General features: G+C 39.4%; 1 protein-coding gene across 3 annotated transcripts in view; it reads left to right on the forward strand.

The window, feature by feature from the left end:
- The window catches only part of Tao (Serine/threonine-protein kinase Tao), a 549,291-nt gene that overhangs the window by 140,043 nt on the left and 388,732 nt on the right, over window positions 1-20,516 (forward strand). For all 3 annotated transcript variants that reach the window (XM_067158891.2, XM_067158894.2, XM_067158892.2), the window contains exon 6: window positions 342-517. In XM_067158891.2, coding sequence (XP_067014992.1) covers window positions 342-517 — 176 coding nt within the window. The remainder of the gene's footprint in view (window positions 1-341; window positions 518-20,516) is intronic.

Consider the following 20,516-nt stretch of genomic DNA (forward strand, 5'->3'; position numbering starts at 1 on the left):
CATTACCATCATGGACAACAATGGTCACTGCAAACTTCCTTCTCTTAATCTACTTACATTTCAAAACCATTCTGTTCTACCCGCCGGGATCTGGACAGTGCTGTAACGATTGTTGTACATTACTTACACATACACAAATTCTCTCTGTTCCTTGACTTTCCATACCTTTGCTCTTGGGGCACTATCTGTGGAATAAGGCCTATCATCAGGATGGCTCATTAGTGTAAATTATAAGAGAGAGGGTTCCATTGTTTCATTTTAAACATGTGCTTGGCCTTGAAGAATTGTGGAGATGAAGGGCACACAGAGCAATTCACATGGTGTATTTGTTTGATTTACAGCTGAACGGAAGCCACCCTACTTCAACATGAATGCAATGAGTGCCCTTTACCACATCGCCCAGAATGATACCCCAGTACTGAGCGCATCCGAATGGTCGGATGTGTTTCGACATTTTGTGGAGTCATGTCTGCAGAAGAACCCCAACGAAAGGCCCACTTCTGGCAAATTGTTATCGGTGAGTGTCTTCAGACTCCAAACAGGTATACTTATTGATAATTCGTATAGGTATTGCAGTACCATGTTGGTAACCGATTATGAGACTCGCTCAAAAAATGTCTTTTGGGGTTCACCTGCAGCCTTCTTTGAAGTGCTCCAACACCATTTCCACTTATGAAATCAGTCCTGGTAAGCAGTGTGGTTACAAGAAACAACTCTCATTATTGTTCCGTATTGAAGATGACCTTAGACATAAATATCTCAAGGATAATTTAATAAAACCACCTATTCAATACATTCCACGTTTAATGTGGTTTGAATCTACTTAAATTTATATAGACTTATCAGGTACACGTTTCACCCTTTTTGGCCATTTTCAGCCAGTGGACAACCTTAAGGTCAAGGTCCGGGACCTTATTTAACCATCTATAGTATGAAATATGAACGTTGATGTTGCTCATTGATAACCTCTTAAACTTAACATGCCATAACAATATTTTTTTAAATGTGAACAATATATAAAAGTGAGTGACATATATTGATGATGTTATTAACACAGTTAAAACTTGTCAGTCGTATTCTATCTAATTTTTAAAAATGTCCAAAACTAAAATGGATCTTCTTCATCTAACATGAGTCCATGCTCTAAATTGTCAATTAAAATTTCTTTTTTACTTTATTACATATAATCTTAAGATCCCTCCCAAGGCCAAGTAACATGTCAATGGGTATGATAATTCATATCTAAGACATTCCTTCCCAATTATGCAGCAGCCTAAAAACTAAGAAGCAGCCTAAGATTATCATCATCATCATTATTTCCCTTTATCCAGCTGTAGCCGGGTAGGGGCAAATATGGTTCCTCTCCCCTTTTGTTTGTCTTTCCATCAGTCCTCCTCCAACACTGTGTCCTAGTCCAGATTTCTTTCTATAATACTGCGTTGGGTTGTGTCCTTCCATCTCAATCGTTGCCATTCACCCAATCATCAACTGTAGACAAAGTCCCTTATACAAAATATCACAATTCATCCAAAGTTTCTTAAGAAAACAACTATCAACTTTTATCTAAAAAGTCTATTAAAAGCACATCAGAGCTAGTAGATAAACTAAACAAGTTCAATATGCAACCTGATTACTCTATTCACTCCTTCAATATTGTAGATATGTACCTAAACATACGAGTATCAAAATTAGTTCCGATAATCGAAAACGATTTAACCAAAAACAGCCACTTGAACAAACTAGAGATAAAGATTTCATCACAGTATTAAATCTAGTTGTAAACAATAACTTTTTCACTTTCAACAATGTCACATACCAGCAGGACGGTTTGGCAATGGGATCACCAGCCTCAGGCATCTTAGCAGAAATATACCTAGGCTTCCTCAAATACACCAAAATTGAAAATAATCACTTTTGGGCCAGGTATGTTGACATGTATTCGTAATTATTGACTAAAAATCAATTAACGCTTCCACCACCCTCCTAAGATTCAATGCACCCCCAGTCCTACAAACGAGCTACATACAATAACCTAGTTCATCGAGCTTTCAGCTTTCCTATGTCCAACAAGGATCTAAAGAATGAACTAAATACAATCCGCGGAATTGCAAAATCCAACGGTTTCAGCAATCATTTTATAGAAAGTACAATCAGTAAACACAAACATCGCCCTGAAACTACCTTCAAAAAAGAAATAACTAAACCTCTAACATTTTCCACCTTCACGTAAGAAACAAGGCGTTAAAATAGCTTTCAAAACCAACAATAAGAACATGAACATTTTACACAATACACAGTATCAACAAGATCAGCAGTTATTTAAAATCAGGAGTTTGTAGGATCAAATGCAATGCTTGTGACAAGTCGTACATTGGGCAGACCCAAAGAAACTTCAATACCGAGCTCGATAGCTGCAGTCGCTTAAGTGTGGTCAGTATGCAGTATTCGGGAGATAGTTGGGTTCGAACCCCACTGTCGGCAGCCCTGAAGATGGTTTTCCGTGGTTTCCCATTTTCACACCAGGCAAATGCTGGGGCTGTACCTTAAATAAGGCCACGGCCACTTCCTCTCCAGCCCTATCCCTTTCCTGTCCCATCGTCGCCATAAGACCTGTCTGTGTCGGTGTGACGTAAAGCCAATAGCAAAAAATAAAACGACTTCAATATAAGATACCACGAGCACACTAATACAATAAAATATAAATTTTCAGCTATCGGCCAACACGTGCAAGATTATAACCATAATTTCACAGATATCAAACAAGATATGGACATTCTTGAATTAGCAAATAAGGGTACTTTACTCAACATAATGGAAAATTCCTACATACACCTAGACCAATATTTAAATGCCAATTACAATCTTAATGAAATTTCAGAGAAACCCAACATCCTTTTTGATTTATTCATCACATTTCTCAGAAACAATAATTCAGCCAACCAGAAATTCGATCCTAAGTTTAATTAAAGGTACTTTTTCAAAACAATTACCCGTTCTCCCACAACCTCTTGCTCTGTCTTAAATTCCCCCCTCTTCCACTCCCCCCCACCAAACCAACATTCCCTTCCAAGCCATTACACTTTGTCCAACCCGCATGCGCCTGCCCCTCACCTTCTTCCCCTCCCGTATATCTCCTTCCACCAACAGTCGCACACTACCAGCTAAGCTGCACACACTGCCGTGCAAGGTGAGTGTCTATTATCTTTGTTGTTATCTATTTTTTTCACGTACTATGCATTTTTACTGGCTTTTTCTCAATTTTAATAGGTCCCATTTGTTCTGCTATGAACTGAGAGTTCCACCCATTAATATCACCACGCACAGTGTCTCCTTACAACTCCAGAAGAATTCTAAAACTTCATATTCAGTCTGCACAGTTCCAACAATCTATCCTGCAGCCATGTCAACATAGCATGGTTACCTCATCATCATTCCATGTTCGGTCAGCATTTCCAAAATGTAGCAACTCCGATGGCCTTGTTCGCCTCGATCAGTGCAGGGATGTTCTAGCAAAGGACAGATGAGCAGGTGGTTCGGTTCTTGTGTTACACCACACTCGCACGGAAGAAGCCTCCCCGAAGATTGTATAAATTACGCCATGAAAAATCGGTACAATCGGGCGCACCCTGAGCAACGTTGCAAATTAGCAGCGGCGGATTCTTCCACTACCGCTCAACACAGAAATAGTAATCCTCCTAAAGGGTCTTTTTTATGACCACTTGTTATAGTCTCGATAAACATCCAGGGTTTTTCGTGTGCCAAAGAGACCTTATTGGCTGATTTGTGTAAGGAATGTAAATGTGACATCCTTCTAGTGCTTGGTTACCTAATACAGCAAGTAGCAAAATTTCTGCTTAAGCTGGTACAGTGTATAATCAACTCCTCACAGATTCTTCTAGAGAGTATCATCTACACATTTGTTACTTGTATACTTTTATTATAAGTGTCACGTATTGTGTTCAGTCTTAGTACCATAACACTCGGCCCACAATCGTAATGCATTGCGAGGACCTACTGCATTCTATCTGAAACACCATGTGTCTAAAAAATTTGACTCAAGTTGATCAACAACATAGAGCATCTCATTTGTACTTTTATACCCAGACTTTTTAGCGTATTTGTGTACTTGTATTATATTGCTCACCTATTGTCACTCGTAATATTTCACTTTCATATGCAACATTTTTAACACCATAGAACTTCACCTAGTTCAACCATACATCATAGTGTTAATAATATATTTGTTTCATACTGTTCTTACATACTTAGAAGCATGTTTTAGGATTTCGTCAAATATTGTGTAGAGTTTAAATATGGCTGATGATGACCCCGAGTAGGGTTGAAACTAGTCCCGTATAATGTAAATATAACTATGTTTTGAATAGGTGGAAAAATTTTATGTTTATAATTTATATATAATCTCAGTTCAATACGGACCAACAACATGAAATTCATAACCCTTGATCTCAATCGTGGTCGTCCACGGCGTCTCCTTCCTTGTGTTTGCTTTTCCATCACTTTTTTTGGCATTCTTTCGTCACTCTGTGCTCAAACCACCATAGTCGGCTCTTCTCTATTCTATCATTCATTTTTTTTCCACTAGAAATTCTTCCCGGATTTTCTTATTCCTTATTTTGCTTCTTCTACTCTTCGGTATCATACTCCTCAAGAACTTCATTTCGGCTGCCTGTATTCGACTCTCATCCTTCGTTGTCATTGTCAAAGTTACTGCTCCGTAAGTTGTTCACCATCATCATTCCGTGTCCGGTCAACATTTCCAAAATGTAGCAACTCCAATGGCGTTGTTGTTCGCCTCGAACAGGTCCCGTGTAGTGCAGGGTTGTTAAGTGGTTCGGATCTTACACCACACTCGCAGGATGCTTCTTCATCAGCTGGAAGTATGCCCCATTTTTGCATGTTGGTATTGCAAAGAGGGACGCCCACCCTAAGACGATTAAGTGATCTCCAAATAGGGTAGGGCAGGTCATTTTCTGGAGCTAGCTCTTCCTTTGCAGGGGTATCAGATGGCAGCATGCTCTTCCACCTGATGCTGTGGTTAGATTCCGATGTTCCTGCCAGTGGTTGAGTCCTGATGATGAAGCTCTTTCTCGACTTCAGTCGACAGACTACAGCCTGGTGATCATGCAGTGGATGGTGAGAATCATTAGTCTGCTTCATCCTCTCTGCACCAGCAGCAACAACCCTTCTGATAGTGGGGGGATCTATTCCAACAATCGGGTAGAGTTTGTCAACTTCAGACATCCCGACAAGATTCGTACGGTCTCGTTGATTGCAATGTCAACCTGCTTGGTGTGATTGGATGCACTCCACACAGGTGAAGCGTACTCTGCAGCGGACACACACAAAGCAAGAGCGAGGGCTTGCTCCCCTAGTGGTGGCTGTGAGGTTTCTGAAAATATTGTTCCGTGAACTAACTTTCAGCCTGGTGTTGTGGCAATGTTTCTTGAAGGACAGTGTTCAAGAGTAATACTTAGATACACAGGTGTTGGACAATGTTCAAGTCGTTTGCCTTGCCATGTAATGTCCAGTTTCCACCAAGCTTCTCTATTCCTTCGTAAGTTGTTATGGGTACGTAATACATTGTGTACATAGTTTCCTTTACTTCTATTGGCACATCTTTGTCCCATAACATGTTTCTTACACTATGATAGGAACAGCTTCCAGCTTGAATCTTCTTACTAATCTCAGCATCCAGTCTAGCATTCTCCATTAATTCACTCCCCAGGTATTTGAACATCACCACTACTTCCAGGGGCTTGTGTGCAAGTCTAATCTGACCTTCCCCTTTCTCCCCTTTAGTCATAACAAGAGTTTTACTCTTCTGTACACTTTTTTTCAATCCACATTCTTCGATCTTCCCACTTACCACATCCAACTGTTCTTGAACCTTCATGTTCTCTTCTCCCTAAATCACAATATCATCTACAAAAAACATGTTCATTTCTCTTTCTCCATATGTTGCTTTTGCTGTTCTCATGATGTCATCCATTACTATTGTAAACAGGATTGGTGATAAAACACTTCCCTTTCTCAGCCCACTAGTTATTGTGAACCAACTTGTCCTGCCAACTTATGTTTGCACACAACTACAACATTCCTTGTACATTGTGGTGATCATTTTTTTTAAATTCCTGTCCAATTCCTTTTTGCACCAGACTGTCCCAAACTTTAGTCCTGGGGATACTGTCATATGCCTTTTCATTGTCAATGAATGTCATCACCATATCATTCCCATACTCCCATTGCTTTTCCATTAGTTGTCTCATAATGAAAATGGGCTCTATTGTTGACCTTCCACTTCTGAAACCAAACTGATTTTCCTGTATCTGATTTTCAGCCTTCAACCTAATCCTATTTCCAGTATCCTTTCCATCATCTTAGCAACATGGGACATTAGAGTAATTCCCCTGTACTTCTTCAGTACTTTCTTATCGCCTTTCTTGAAAATTCGGATGATTACAGTAAAACCTCGTTAATTTGAAGTCGTTGGGACTAAAAAATCGGACTTCGAATTACGTGATTTCGAATTAACCGCCAATTCGCAATTCAGAAGTACCAACCCTTGCTGCGTTACAAAATATTCTAAGGCCTGTTACTGCATGCAGTTAACCTTGAATCACAGTTTATACCTTTCAAATGCCATGAAAAGAGAACTATTTCCAAAATGTATCCAAGAAAGTGCATTTACAGTATTCAAATAATGCACTTGGATATCTCACTGGCAAACATAACCCCACACAACGAAAGAAAGAAAGAAAGAAAGAAAGAAAGAAAGAAAAAAACATGATTCAGAGAAGAGAAATCTATGCTGACTCCCATGTGCAAGTACTTTATTCATTGAATTACTATACTGTAAGCATTTTAGAAACCTTGAATTTACACAGAAAGTGCCCGATGTCCTTAAAATCGAACTTTCCTATGACTATCCTTGTACGATTTCCCGCCATGACACTTCTCTTGTACTTCAGAAATGTAAACATTTGCCCATTAATACATGCAATCACCTCGATTCACGGTTTAAACCTTTCAAATGCCATGGGAAAAACTATTTCCAACATGTATCCAACAAGGTGCATTTACAATGTTCAAATAATGCACTTGGATAAATCACTTACAAACATAACCTCACGCAACGAAAGAAAAATATCACTCAATTCAAAGATGAGGATAAATTATGTTGGTTCCCCTGTGCAAATGCATTATTTTTTGGATTTCTGTACTGTTTGCATTTTTAGATGCTTTGTACTGGCATGGAAAGTGCCCGACGCCCATAACATTGTGGCTTATTGATCTTTCCTATGACGAAGGGATAAAGTTTCTTGCTTCCATGTGCATTGCGATTGCAACACACTACAATGACCCCCATCCCTCACACTTGTACGATTCCCCGGCTAGCACTTTCTCCTTTAAAACCATATGATCGCTTGGGCTTGCATTAAAATAAAGTTGTGCAGTTTCATCGGCAATGACAATATTGTTCGTTGCCTACAAATTTATTATATGAGCCACTTTTTTTTTTTTTCCTCCGTCAACTGGCGGCATCGCCAGTGTTCGCGGATTCTGTTTTCTCGCACACTGCCCGTTGCGTGATATTACGGCGTTCCTTAAAAGTTTTAATACAAAAGAATTCCGATTTCATTCAACTTAGTAATCATGAAGCGCACCGTAGATCCACCGAAGTGAGTGTAAATGCGGAAAGCTACGGTACCACTCCACGTTCTGGAACACGCGTTCTATTATGACGCGGATAAATTTTGAGTCGAAATTACTCTGTAACATACCACTGTTTTAAAATGTAAAGGCAGTTTCGAAGTAAAAGTCTAAATTTTGGTAATGGGGCCGACATTGTACTTCGAATTACAAATTATCCGTATTTCGAATTAAATAATTTAAATAACATGCAAAACTGTATCTCATGTTTACGGGAATGAGACCTCCTTCGAATTAGGCGGGATTTTGAATTAACCGATTTCGAATTATCGAAGTTCTACTGTATTCCTTTTCGCCAATCCACAGGGACCTCCTTATTCTCCCAGACAATCCTGAGAACTCGACGTGTCCACTGCAGGCCAACAGCTCCAGCTGCCTTTATCATCTCCACTGAAATTTCATCTATTCCAGCAGTTTTTCCATTCTTCATCTTTCTTACTGCCATTTCAGTTTCATTCATTGTAATTTCTTTATCCATTTCTTCATCAACTAATTGCCTTTCCCGGTCATCCATTGAATGACTGTCATCAGTTTTTATGTTCAGCACCTTCTGAAAATACTCTCTCCATATATTTCTTATTTCTTCTGGCTTTCTTCACAAAGCTGCTGTTTACTTGATCTCCCTTTTTGTTTATTAAGATACCATACAGTAATTTCTTGCTCCCCTGCATATCATCTCTCAATTTCTGTGTGAATAAGGTCCAGCTTTTCCTCTTTTCTTCCTCCACTACCTTCTTGGTCAAATTCTTTGCCTCCACATATTTTCTTCTACTTTCTTCAGTCTTAGATGTTTTCCATGCTTTCTATGCCATTTTCTTTTCCTTCACTTTAATCTTTACCCTATCATTCCACCCGTATGTCTCTTTGTCTTCCATATTTCCGTATGTTCTACCACATACCTTTTCTGCACATCCAACCAGCTCTTCCTTAAATCTTTTCCATTCATCTTCAACACTCCCCATCACTGTCCTGGGTACCAAGGGTATTATTTCCCTTTGAAATTCTTGTATGCTTTTCTCCTTCAACTCCTATACTTTAATTCTTTTCTCTCTTCTTAAAGGGGGTTTTTCAATCTTTCCCACTTTCAATTTTCCTATCACAACTCTATGATCTCCACCAAAGGCTTCTTCAGACATGGCTGTAACATCTAAAAGGTTCTCTCAGTGTTCTTTCTCTATGATTATATAATCAATCATGGTCTTTTGTTTGTCTATCTCCCCAACCATACCTTGCAATCTTCTGACTGTTGTTCTTCCTAAATCAGGTGTTTCCTGCATTCATTTGGTTCCTCATGTAAAAATCCACCACCAACTCGCCTTCTGGATTTATCTTTCCATATCCAGAGGGCTCTACAACATTTTTCTCTTCATAATTCATTGTCATCACATATGACAGGAAACCAAGATGCTTATATTTTCATTCACAACAAAATTTAATGTAGTGTTGAACAATCTTATCCAGTACATATAACAATTGGTTTAAGTCTCTGCTTGTGGCTGACTACACATTTCAACATTGGTCTTCTTCTTAATTCTCAATCCTAAGATTGGTTGGCAGCAATTCGTCAACTCCACTCTTCTCTGTAATCCGCTAATCTCTTCATTTCCACATATGAGCCTGTTCCTACGGCATCTCTGGATCTTGTTTTTTTTTTTTTTTTTTAAAGTTAAAAACTTCATTATTGTTCCGTATTGAATAGAGAAATAAGATGTACAATATTATAGGTTAGGATCCACCTTTCAATACTCCGTAATAAGATGGTAAAAAGTAGTTACAACCTGTTTAATGGGACCGGTTTCAACACATTAATTATTAATAATTATTGTGTTTTGAACATTTACTGAATTGCTACGTTATGATACAATGTTAATTTTTTGCCTGTATTCAATGTGCTAGTTGTTTTAAGATCTTCGCAAATTGGCTGATGATGACACTTAAAATGTGTTGAAACCGGTCCCATTAAACAGGTTGTAACTACTTTTTACCATCTTATTACGGAGTATTGAAAGGTGGATCCTAACCTATAATATTGTACATCTTATCTCTGGATCTGTCTTGAATATTGCAGTCTAGGTCTTCCTCTTCCTCTTTTACCTTGAATCATTCCTTCCATGACATTAACTATGAAACCATTGTGCCTATAGAGATGGCCAATTAATTGGTCTCTTCTTTTCCTTATTGTTGCTAAAAAGGATCTTTTTTCGCCTATTCGTCGAAGAACTTCTTCATTGGTTAATTTTTTCTGTCCATGAGATCTTTTCCATCGTCCTCCAGCACCACATTTCAAATGCTTCCAAACGTTTCTTATCACGTGCACTAATAGTCCACGTTTCTGAACCATACAAGGCCACACTCCAGACATAGCACTTAATAAATCTCTTCTTGGTCTCTCAACGTTTAGTATCGTCAAGTAAATGATTTATGTGGGTCAAATGAGCCCCCGGATGAATATACTCTTCACCTAATTAGTTTTGGACATTTTTAAAAATTAGATAGAATAAGACTGACAAGTTTTAATTGTGTTAATAACATCATCAATTTAGGTATCTCACTTTTATGTATTGTTCACATTTTCTTAAATATTGTTATGGCATGTTCATATTTCACACTATAGATGGTTAAATAACATCCCGGACCTTGACCTTAAGTTTGTCCACAGGCTGAAGATGCCCAAAAAGGGTGAAATATGTACGTGATAAGTCTATATAAATTCTTGTAGATTCAAGCCACATTAAACGTGGAATGTATTGAATAGGTGGTTTTATCAAATTATCCTTGAGATGTTTATACCTAAAAGCAGTGTGGTTCCCTGTGATTTGTCTGATCTCTTCAGTTTACTGAAATTGCCCTTTCAGTGCACGGAGGCTAGGTCGGGTGAATAGGGTGGATATTCATTTATAACCAACATTGTCATGATGGAGCTCTAGGAATTAATTCTCATGACATGTCTCATTACCAGATAGGAATTAAGGTGCACAACAAGATCGCCGACATTTTCACTTTCAACCCAACCTGCTGTCCTTTCCTGTATCTTTCCAAAAGTTTTCCTCATTGTGAAGCTGGAGGATGTTTGATACACTGTTCATAATATTCAAACATCTGGACAATTCCAGGACATACTGTTCACAGTCGTAAAACTAAAAGCTTGTTTATTAAATAGGATGCCATTTTGTTGTTCTGTCTTCCAGTTGTCGGAACTAATTCAAGATTTATATTTGTGCTGTTAGTTTTATGAGTGCTGCAGTTGTTCAGATTAAGAAACAGATATTTATTTCCTTTAAATTCTTGGGAGGAGCATAGGGCTGAAGCCAGGTTTCGCCATCTAAACTACAGAGGTTTAGGCCTCTTCAACCATAACCCATCTGTAGACTCTCCTTCATGTCCTTATAGATCTTCCTCTTCTCTTCCGCCCTTAGGGATTCCACTGTAGATCTTCGCAATATTTGTCCAATCCTCTACCATTGCCTTCTTTTGATCTGCTGGTTGATCAGTAGTTGATGTGATCATTCCTAGAGTTTCGCATTGGACACTATGCATCATGAAGGCATCCTTGGCTTTGTTTATATGGCTGGCGACATCCTCATTAGTTTGTCAAACTAAAATGACCCATAAACCTGGGCAAAATTACTTCAGAAACAATTCAATTCATATTCAAGTCAACAAATTTTGCTTTTTAACATATCCAAAATCTGCCAAAATCTTGAACATGGGAAAGTACCTAAAATTCAAATTCAAAATGGCTGATTTTTCCCTAAATTATTGTATTTGTTTGCTATTATAAGATGAAATGTTTTCTAATGCGTAATTTTAATAGATACAGTCCCTGGCCAAATTATTAGGCCACCTCCAAGAAAAGATGTAAAATATACAGTATGCTTTTAGTTTCCATATTTCTTGTCAAGTTTATGGTCATTTAACACTTGGAATACATCACTCATTTATTGTTGGCCAATAATATGTAATCCTGACTGTTGACCAGTTCTTAAACTGCCAGTAATGTAACAAATTAACAAAGTAGTCTAGACATATCTATTCCCTGAAAATGTTCTGTTCATTGTTTAGTATCATTTAGCTGAGTGTCAGCGTATCAGTGCGGTCTGTGAAGTTGGCTTTGGTGAAATTATTGTGATTTAGTTCATTGGCGCAGTTTCTTTCAATTTCTTTCAAATAAGTTTTGGCAGTTCCCTCACTAGGACAAAATTTTCAGAGGAATTTCTGAATATTGACATGGGCAAGCCCAAAGACCTAACAGATGAACAAAAAGCTGTAATAACTCATCTTTTAACAAAAGAGTACTATAATAATAATAATAATAATAATAATAATAATAGAAATATCCCGAAAATGCAATGTTTCGCAACAGTCAATCCGAAGAATAAAGGAGAAGTTAGAAAAGGGCTTGACTTTGAGCGCTAAGAGGAAAGGTTCCTGTGGTTGGAAAAAGATCATTTCGCCAAGAGGTGAACGTAAATTAATAAAAATAATTAAAGAAAATAGAACTGCAACGAATAAAGATGTGGTGGATAGTTTAAATGAGGTGGGAATTCCAGCATCTGAAAGAACAGTTCGGCGAACATTGAAGAAGCTTGGCATCAAGAACTGCAGGCCAGCAAAGAAAGGATGAAGAATCAAAGGTTCCAGTGGGCCAAAAAGTACAGGAACTTCACTGCTGATGACTGGAGGAAGGTGAGTATCAGTTCGGGAAACTATTTTCACATTAATATATTGATTATAGCTAAGTCTAGCATGCTCTGTAATTTGTTTTGCAGGTGTGCTTCAGCGATGAATTGACTTTCGAGGTATTGTCTGACAGGAAACAGTATGTGAAACGCAGGCCTAATGAAAAATATAATGAAGACTGTATTGTACAAACTGTGAAACATCCTCTATCTGTAATGATTTGGTCAGTGATAAGTGCTAAGGGACTTGGACGCCTTTACGTGGTGGAAGGGATGATGAATCAAGTGCAATATAAAAAGGTGCTTGAAACACAACTCCTCCCTCAGCTGCACGATTGGTATCCAAATGATGAAGAAATAATATTTATGCAAGATATCGCCCCATGTCATACTGCAAAATCTGTGAAAAAGTTTCTGGCTGACAATAAAATACCGTTACTAGACTGGCCTGGCAACTCACCTGATCTAAACCCCATTGAGAACGTCTGGGAGCTGCTAAAGCGTCAAATTGGCAAAGAAAGAACCGCAGAGTGACATTGGTTGAGAGAATCACTTGGAATTGGAATTCAAATGAACATTTGGTACAAATGGCTGTAAACAATATAGACAGCATGCCTCGACGAATTCAAGAAGTAATTACAGCAAAAGGCGGCTGTTAGTCTCAACATGGTGTAATCACTTTAAAACTGTAATGTGTAATGTTCATAAATGTTTACAAATGTTATTTGTACACTTAAGATAAGAAAATTAAAATATAAAACAAGATATATTTGTTTTTTCTAAATCTCAGAGTGGCCTAATAATTTGGCCAGGGACTGTATAATGTTAAAAGAACATTTTTCTTGTTTTAGGAAGTTTACTAAAATGGCTGCGACTGGATAACATTGTTGTATTTGCAAAACAATTGTCGAAGATGGCCAGAAGGCAGTGACTTCAGTGCAAAAGGACGCTGATGGCATAAATGCAGTCAGTATATTCTGTGGAAGCGATGTGATTGTAAGTGCTGGCAGCGGAGTTCATGTGTTATGCATAAGAACGTACATTGATAAGAAAAGGATTGATACATGGAACAAACACAATCAACAACTAATAGATGCATTGGAAAGAAAAGTCTCTGTCTAACTGAAGGACGCTTTTTTGCTCAAACTGGCTGCTTGTTTTGTGGAACTAATGTGGATTTTTCTGCAAGGTACATACATCCAAATTTGCTGAGACCATCAAAAAATGCTGTGAGAAATGCTGGCGTTGAATGTGTTGGTTTATTTTTTTATTCATTTTTTTAATTTTTTGTGGTAAAAGGACACACTGCATATTTCTTTTCAGATCTGCTTGCTGCCAATTGCGTGTACCACCACACATGCCAGTGCAAACTTTCATAGTGGGGAAAATATTCCTCAGGAGTATGCACGTGTCGAACCGTCCTCAAAGAGGCAAACAAGAGCGGCCAATCAGTGAAGAGCAACAAGACACTTTCCTGGTGGCATGTACTTACCTTGAATCTGATGACAAACAGTTACTCACTCATTGTGGATCTTATTCCTCAACTGGAAGAGTATCTTTAAGCATATATGATCGAAGTCACATGAACATTATCTCATGAAGGTGGAAAGGCTGACACCATGAGATTCAGAGAGTGTGCTGATCAAATTCTTAGATCCACTATGCAAAGTCAAAAGACTGGTCTTGAATTACAAAAAATACACATAACAGAAGCAGCTGTGAGACTTATCAAGGGTGATGTGATTAAATAAGTGATCCTATCAAAACTAGGCATCTTAATCACAATCCTTTTCTGTTACAACATCCGTGACTTGACACTCTCCACAAGAGGCAACTCATTCTCTTTGCATCCACATTGCATTCTTGGGCATTGGTCTTAAAAAAGAATGAATGATTTCCTGTAACAACTCTAGCGCTGGTGGTACGTCGGACACTGTAGGGTATAAGAGTTTCCCTTAACAAACCAACCATATTCTGTAGCAGTTAACTGTTTCAAACACTGATCTGGTAGTACGTACGAAAACTGTGGAACTTTGCTGTTAAATCTGTAGGTGGCCAGTATGCAGTGCTACAAATATTTTAGCTGCTGCAACTTTTTCCACTAACATTCGATGACAAAGTGTTTGTAGTGAGTCTCCTATCTGCAATGAGCATATTAAAGCTTTCGGGCTTGTAGCTTGCACAACACTCTGGCCAATTGCACCAACTTTGAGACATTTGTCCCCACATACAGTTTTACACAGAGGAACCTTAAGCTGCAACAAAGGAAATCCAGGGTTCTTTGCGTTGTGGGAAAAATCTGTTGATGGCTATGCATCTTTGCCAGTTCATAAGCTTTCACATAACTCTTGATTAGTCTCGCAGTTGCCTCTACTACATGTATTTTCTTGTAATTCAGGATCAGTCTTTTGACTTTGCATGGTATGATCTAAGAATTTGATCAGCACAGTCTCTTAATCTTATGATGTCAGCCTTTCCACTTTCACGAGATATTATAACATTTCGCACCATAATGTTTTTCAAGCTTTTGTTCATAGTCATTAGATTCAAGGTAAGTTTACAGGCTGCATTTATGCTATCAGCTTCCTCCTGCATTAAAGTCACTGCCTCCTGGCCATCTTCGACAATTGTTTTGCAAGTACAGTATAGAGTCTTGCTCAACCGACTTCGCTTATCCGACACTTCATGTTATCCGACACTGGTAGGCTTAATTTGAACTTTAGGTGGATGCAATTCTGGGACACGGGGTGTGGAGGGTGCGACTGTGGGACAAGCACTGGCAGTCATGCGGTAGGATTGTTCAATGTAGTATTGGTTGGGTGCGGATGTTATAGTTTTCATATCCTCTGTGAGTATGGCGAGTAAACGTAAGAAAGTGATTGTTTCTGTGGAAGAGAAGTAGAGTGGATTAAAGAGACTGAACAAAGGGGAAACTCTCCAAAAATGGCTTCAGATTATGGTGTTGGACGTGTTACAGTGGGAGACTGGAAACATACGAGGGAATAAATTGAAAAGTGGTGCTAGTAGTATAATACAGGGATTCTGCGGTCTCCTCCTCCCGCGGGAAATTTGAATTTTGGCGCGAGATTTGAATTTGTAAACAAACCCACGTGCTTTTTGACAGCTGTCATCGACAACAACGCATCGCTAACCTCACTACTGCCATCTTGGCGGGCCTAAACCTCAGTGCTACCAACTTAACCTAACTAGCGCGAGATTTGAATCGGTAAACAAAGCCACGTATTTTTTGACAGCCATGTGCTTTTCGACAGATAACAACGCATCGCTAACCTCACTGCTGCCATCTTGACGGGCCTAAACCGCAGTAGTACCAACTTAACTTCACAAGCGCGACATAAACAAATCCATGTGTTTTTTGACAGCCACGTGCTTTTTTGACAGCTGTCATCTGCCATCTTTAAACTACAGAGCACCGTGCTGCCCTCTTTATCGCAGTAGCTGCAAACTCGTCACCTGTCATCGGCAGTGCTGCCATCTTGGCGGGCCTAAACCTTAGTGCTACCAACCTAACCTCACTAGCGCGAGATAAACAAATCCACGTGCTTTTTTGACAGCTGCCATCCGCCATCTTTAATCCATAGAGCACCGTGCTGCCCTCTTTAGCTACTTACCTTTGAAATGTGGTGGCGGATAATTTGAAAAATGCCTTTTGACAGCAGCCATCTTTGAGCACCGTGCTGCACTCTTTAGCTAGATACCTTTGAAATGTGGTGGCGGCAATTTGAAAAATTCTATGTGCTCTTGTTTGGAAACAAAGCCACGTGCTTTTTTGACAGCTGTCGTCCGCCATCTTTAATCTAGAGAGAACCGTGCTGCCCTCTATGTGGTGGTGGCAAATTCCACATGCTCTTGTTTGAAAACAAATCCACGTACTTTATTTTGACAGCTGTCATCTGCCATCTTTAATCAAGAGAGCACCGTGCTGCACTCTTTAGCTACTTACCTTTGAAATGCGGTGGCAGACAATTTGAAAAATTCTATTTGACAAGTTGTCATCTTTAACCAACAAAGCATCGTGCCGCACTCTTTAGGTACATACATTTAACATGTGGTAGTGGATAATTTTGAAAAATTCCGTCAGCTGTTATCTGCCATCTTGCATCGCTTACCTCAGTGCTGCTATCTTTACGGTACTAAACCTTATCGTGGTGGCGGTGGTGGGAAATTTAAAATCTACATGCTTTTTTGACAGCTGACAACCGCCATCTTTAATCATGAGAGAACCGTGCTGGTATCTTGTGGGTAATTCCGTCTACTATCATCTGCCATCTTTAATCAACAAAGCATCGTACTGCTATCTTTAGCTACATATATTTAATATGTGGTGGCGGATAATTTGGAAAAAAAAACCTTCCGTTAGCTATCATCCGCCATCTTTATTCAACAGAGCATCGTGCTGCTATCTCTAGCTACATACATTTAACATGTGGTGGCGGTAATTTGAAATTCTATCTAGATGCCATCTTTAATCAACAGAGCACCGTGCTGCTATCCCTTTGAATTGTGGTGACGGATAATTTGAAATTCCGTTAGCTATCATCATTAAACATTAGTGCATTCGTTAACCTAACCTCTCATCTACTATCTTGAAGGAGACTATACGACACCTCCTCTACCTCCTGCTCTTCCTCCTTCTCCTCCCTTACCACCTCCGCCTCCACCTCCTCTGTCAAGGCATAGCTTTATCGAACACGCATCGCGAAGGCAAGAGTGTGCAGCGATAACATTATTATGCATGTTTGGACTTGCGGATTACGAAAGAAACATAACAAGACTAAAATCGATGTTGTTAACTTCAACATGTGATTAGAACATTGTCTGATGTGTTCAGATCACTAAACAAGTAGAACTGAACACTGTATTTGATACAACATGTTAGGGGATACCTTTGTTCTAAGAAGATCAGATTGAAACATAACGAGACTTGAATCGAACACGGTACTCGATGTCGTTAACTTCAGCATGTGATTAAAACATTGTTTGGTGTGTTCAGAACACTAAACAACTAGAATCGAACGCTGTACTTAATACAACATGTTAGGGGATACCTTTGTTCTAAGAAGATCAGATTGAAACATAACAAGACTAGAATTGAACACTGCACTCGATGTCGTTAACCTTAACATGTGATCAGAACATTGATTGATGTGTTCGAATCACTAAACAAGTAGAACCGAACACTGTACTCGATACAACATGTCAGGGGATACCTTTGTTCAAAGAAAATTAGATTGAAAGATAACAAGACTAGAATCGAACACTACACTCGATGTCGTTAACCTCAACATGTGATCCGATACATCATGTTAGGGGATACCTTTGTTCTGAGAACATTAGATTGAAACATAGCAAGACTAGAATCGAACACTGTACTCGATACATGTGATTAGAACATTGTTTGGTGTGTTAAGAGCAAAAGTACAACTTCAATGATTTACCTAGTGTGAAAATCAAAAACACACTGCGCACATATCGCGTAGCTATCTTGCTTAGTAAACGATACAACTTTAATGATTTGCCTAGTATGAAAATCAAAAACACACTGTGCACATATCGCATAGCTAACTCGGCAACACTTCAAATGATTTGCTTAGTATGAAAATTTAAAAAATCTATACCGCGTAGCTAACTCGTTCACCGCACTGCTAAGACGCTTAGTAATTGCAAATACACTGATGTATGTCATGCGAAAATCAAGAAAGCACATTGCGTAGCCAACTCGCTCGGTCACACTGCAAATACATTACGATACGTTACTCTTTTTTTCTCGGAACACACACACGGATAAGAATGTTGCTAGATACTACATACTTACATGTTAAAAAAATAGGGGGGGGGAAAAATCATAAGTTATATGTACACATGTCGTCTCCTCCAAGTTGTAAGACGAAATAGACGCAGTACTGCGAGTTTCCGCTATTGCTGGCGAACAGAAGTAGCATGATATCTCAGCAAAAAAATACGTGTGAGCTTGCATACACGCAAGTCAGACACAATGATGGATACCGCGATTCAAATCCTATCAACTTACGCCGTCAGGAAGGGCATCCGGCTAGGTCATGTAATTACTCGTTATGACGATCACGCAGGTCCCTCGCCTAGCATTTGCTATTTTTACGGCTTCCGACAGTAGGAGTTCGAACCCGCTATCTCCCGAAGTAGCGAGAATGATTGCGGGTACAAGTGTGTTGATGGTGATTCATCTGTCGGATGGAGGCGTTAAGCCTTGTGCAGGCTCTTTCAGCAGGAGTAGGCTGTATGCCGGCACCGGGTTTTACCCTCTCCCTAATGTGGTATATTACATTCTTAGGAAGTTTCGAATAACCAGAGGGTGTGCAAAAAGCCAGCATTAAGTAAGGGCTGTTGATGGGGATGTTAAACCTTGTGCAGGCTTCTCCGAAACTGATTGCGGGTACAAGATGTTGATGGTGATTCATCTGTCGGATGGAGGTGTTAAGCCTTGTGCAGGCTCTTTCAGCAGGAGTAGGCTATGTGCCGGCACCGTGTTTTACCCTCTCCCTACTGTTGTATATTACATTCTTAGGCAGTTTCGAATAACCAGAGGGTGTGGAAAAAGCCAGCATTAAGTAAGGGCTGTTGATGGGGGTGTTAAACCTTGTACAGACTCCTTCAACAGGAGTAGCCTATGTGACAGCGCCGTGTAAGCTCTTTCGATAGGAGTGGGCTATGTGCTGGCACTGTGTTTTAACCTCTCCATACAATCATAATATTTTATGTTAGGAACTTACACCAGCTAAATGCTACACGGCTAAGAAAATGTTCCGTGAGTTACAAGTAGCTTATCAGCACGCAGTGTCCTCGTTCAAGGTTAGTACAGCCGGAAGACGAGTGTACAATTTCAGTCAACGCATGCATTCTTCACCTCGCTCTGACTACACAGGTGCAACTTCAAAGACAGTGTTCTATGCGGCGGAACAAAAAAAAATGTAACCCGGTGTGAGCACATAGCCTGCTACTAAAGCTTAACACTGTAAATGTTTGGAATTCCTGTTTTTACAGCTAGATGTTGTTCCTAACGTAACAGGGCCGGGATTAAAAATATGTTTTACAGCCGAGTGCCCCTTCCTAACAAGAGATTTTAAATCGCAAGAATCTGTTTTACGGCCGGTTGCCCTTCCTGACGCGAGATTTTAAATCACAAGAATCTGTTTTACAACTGGATACCCTTCTGGGATTTTAAATAGCAGTATCTAGCCTCTTACATCATACACTATTGTTTTACTGTCGGTTGCCCTTCCTGACGTCAAAGAACTGGGATTAAGAATCTGTTTTACAACTAGATGCTCCTTTTAACACGAGATTCGGGGTTTTACAGCTAGATGCACTTCTTAGATTTTAAATCACAGTATCTAGTGTTACACTTCACGAACTATTGTTTTACGAATGGTTGCCCTTCCTGACACAAAATTCCAGTATCTAGCCTCCTACATCATACACTATTGTTTTACGGTCGGTTGCCCTTCCTGACGTCAAAGAACGGATTAAGAATCTGTTTTACAACTAGATGCTCTTTTTGACACGAGAATCGGGGTTTTACGGCTAGATGCACTTCTTAGATTTTAAACCGCAGTATCTAGTGTTACACGTCATGAACTACTGTTTTACGACTGGTTGCCCTTCCTGACACAAAACTAGCAGCACCTAGCCTCTTACATCATACACAATTGTTTAACGGTCGGTTGCCCTTCCTGACGTCAAAGAACGGATTGAGAATCTGTTTTACAACTAGATGCTCTTTTTGACACGAGAATCGGGGTTTTACGGCTAGATGCACTTCTTAGATTTTAAATCGCAGTATCTAGTGTTACACGTCATGAACTACTGTTTTACGACCAGTTGCCCATCCTGACGTCAAAGAACTGGGAATAAGAATCTGTTTTACAACTAGTTGCCCTTTCTAACACGAGAATCGGGGTTTTACAGCTAGATGCTCTTCTTGGTGCAGGAACTAAGATTTTAAATAGCTGTATCACGAACTATTGTTTTACGGCCGGATGCCCTTCCTGACGCAAAACTAAGATTTTAAATCGCAAGAATTTGTTTCAAGACTAGTTACCTTTCGTG

This window comes from Anabrus simplex, chromosome X (assembly GCF_040414725.1).
Source record: "Anabrus simplex isolate iqAnaSimp1 chromosome X, ASM4041472v1, whole genome shotgun sequence".
NCBI lineage: Eukaryota > Metazoa > Arthropoda > Insecta > Orthoptera > Tettigoniidae > Anabrus > Anabrus simplex.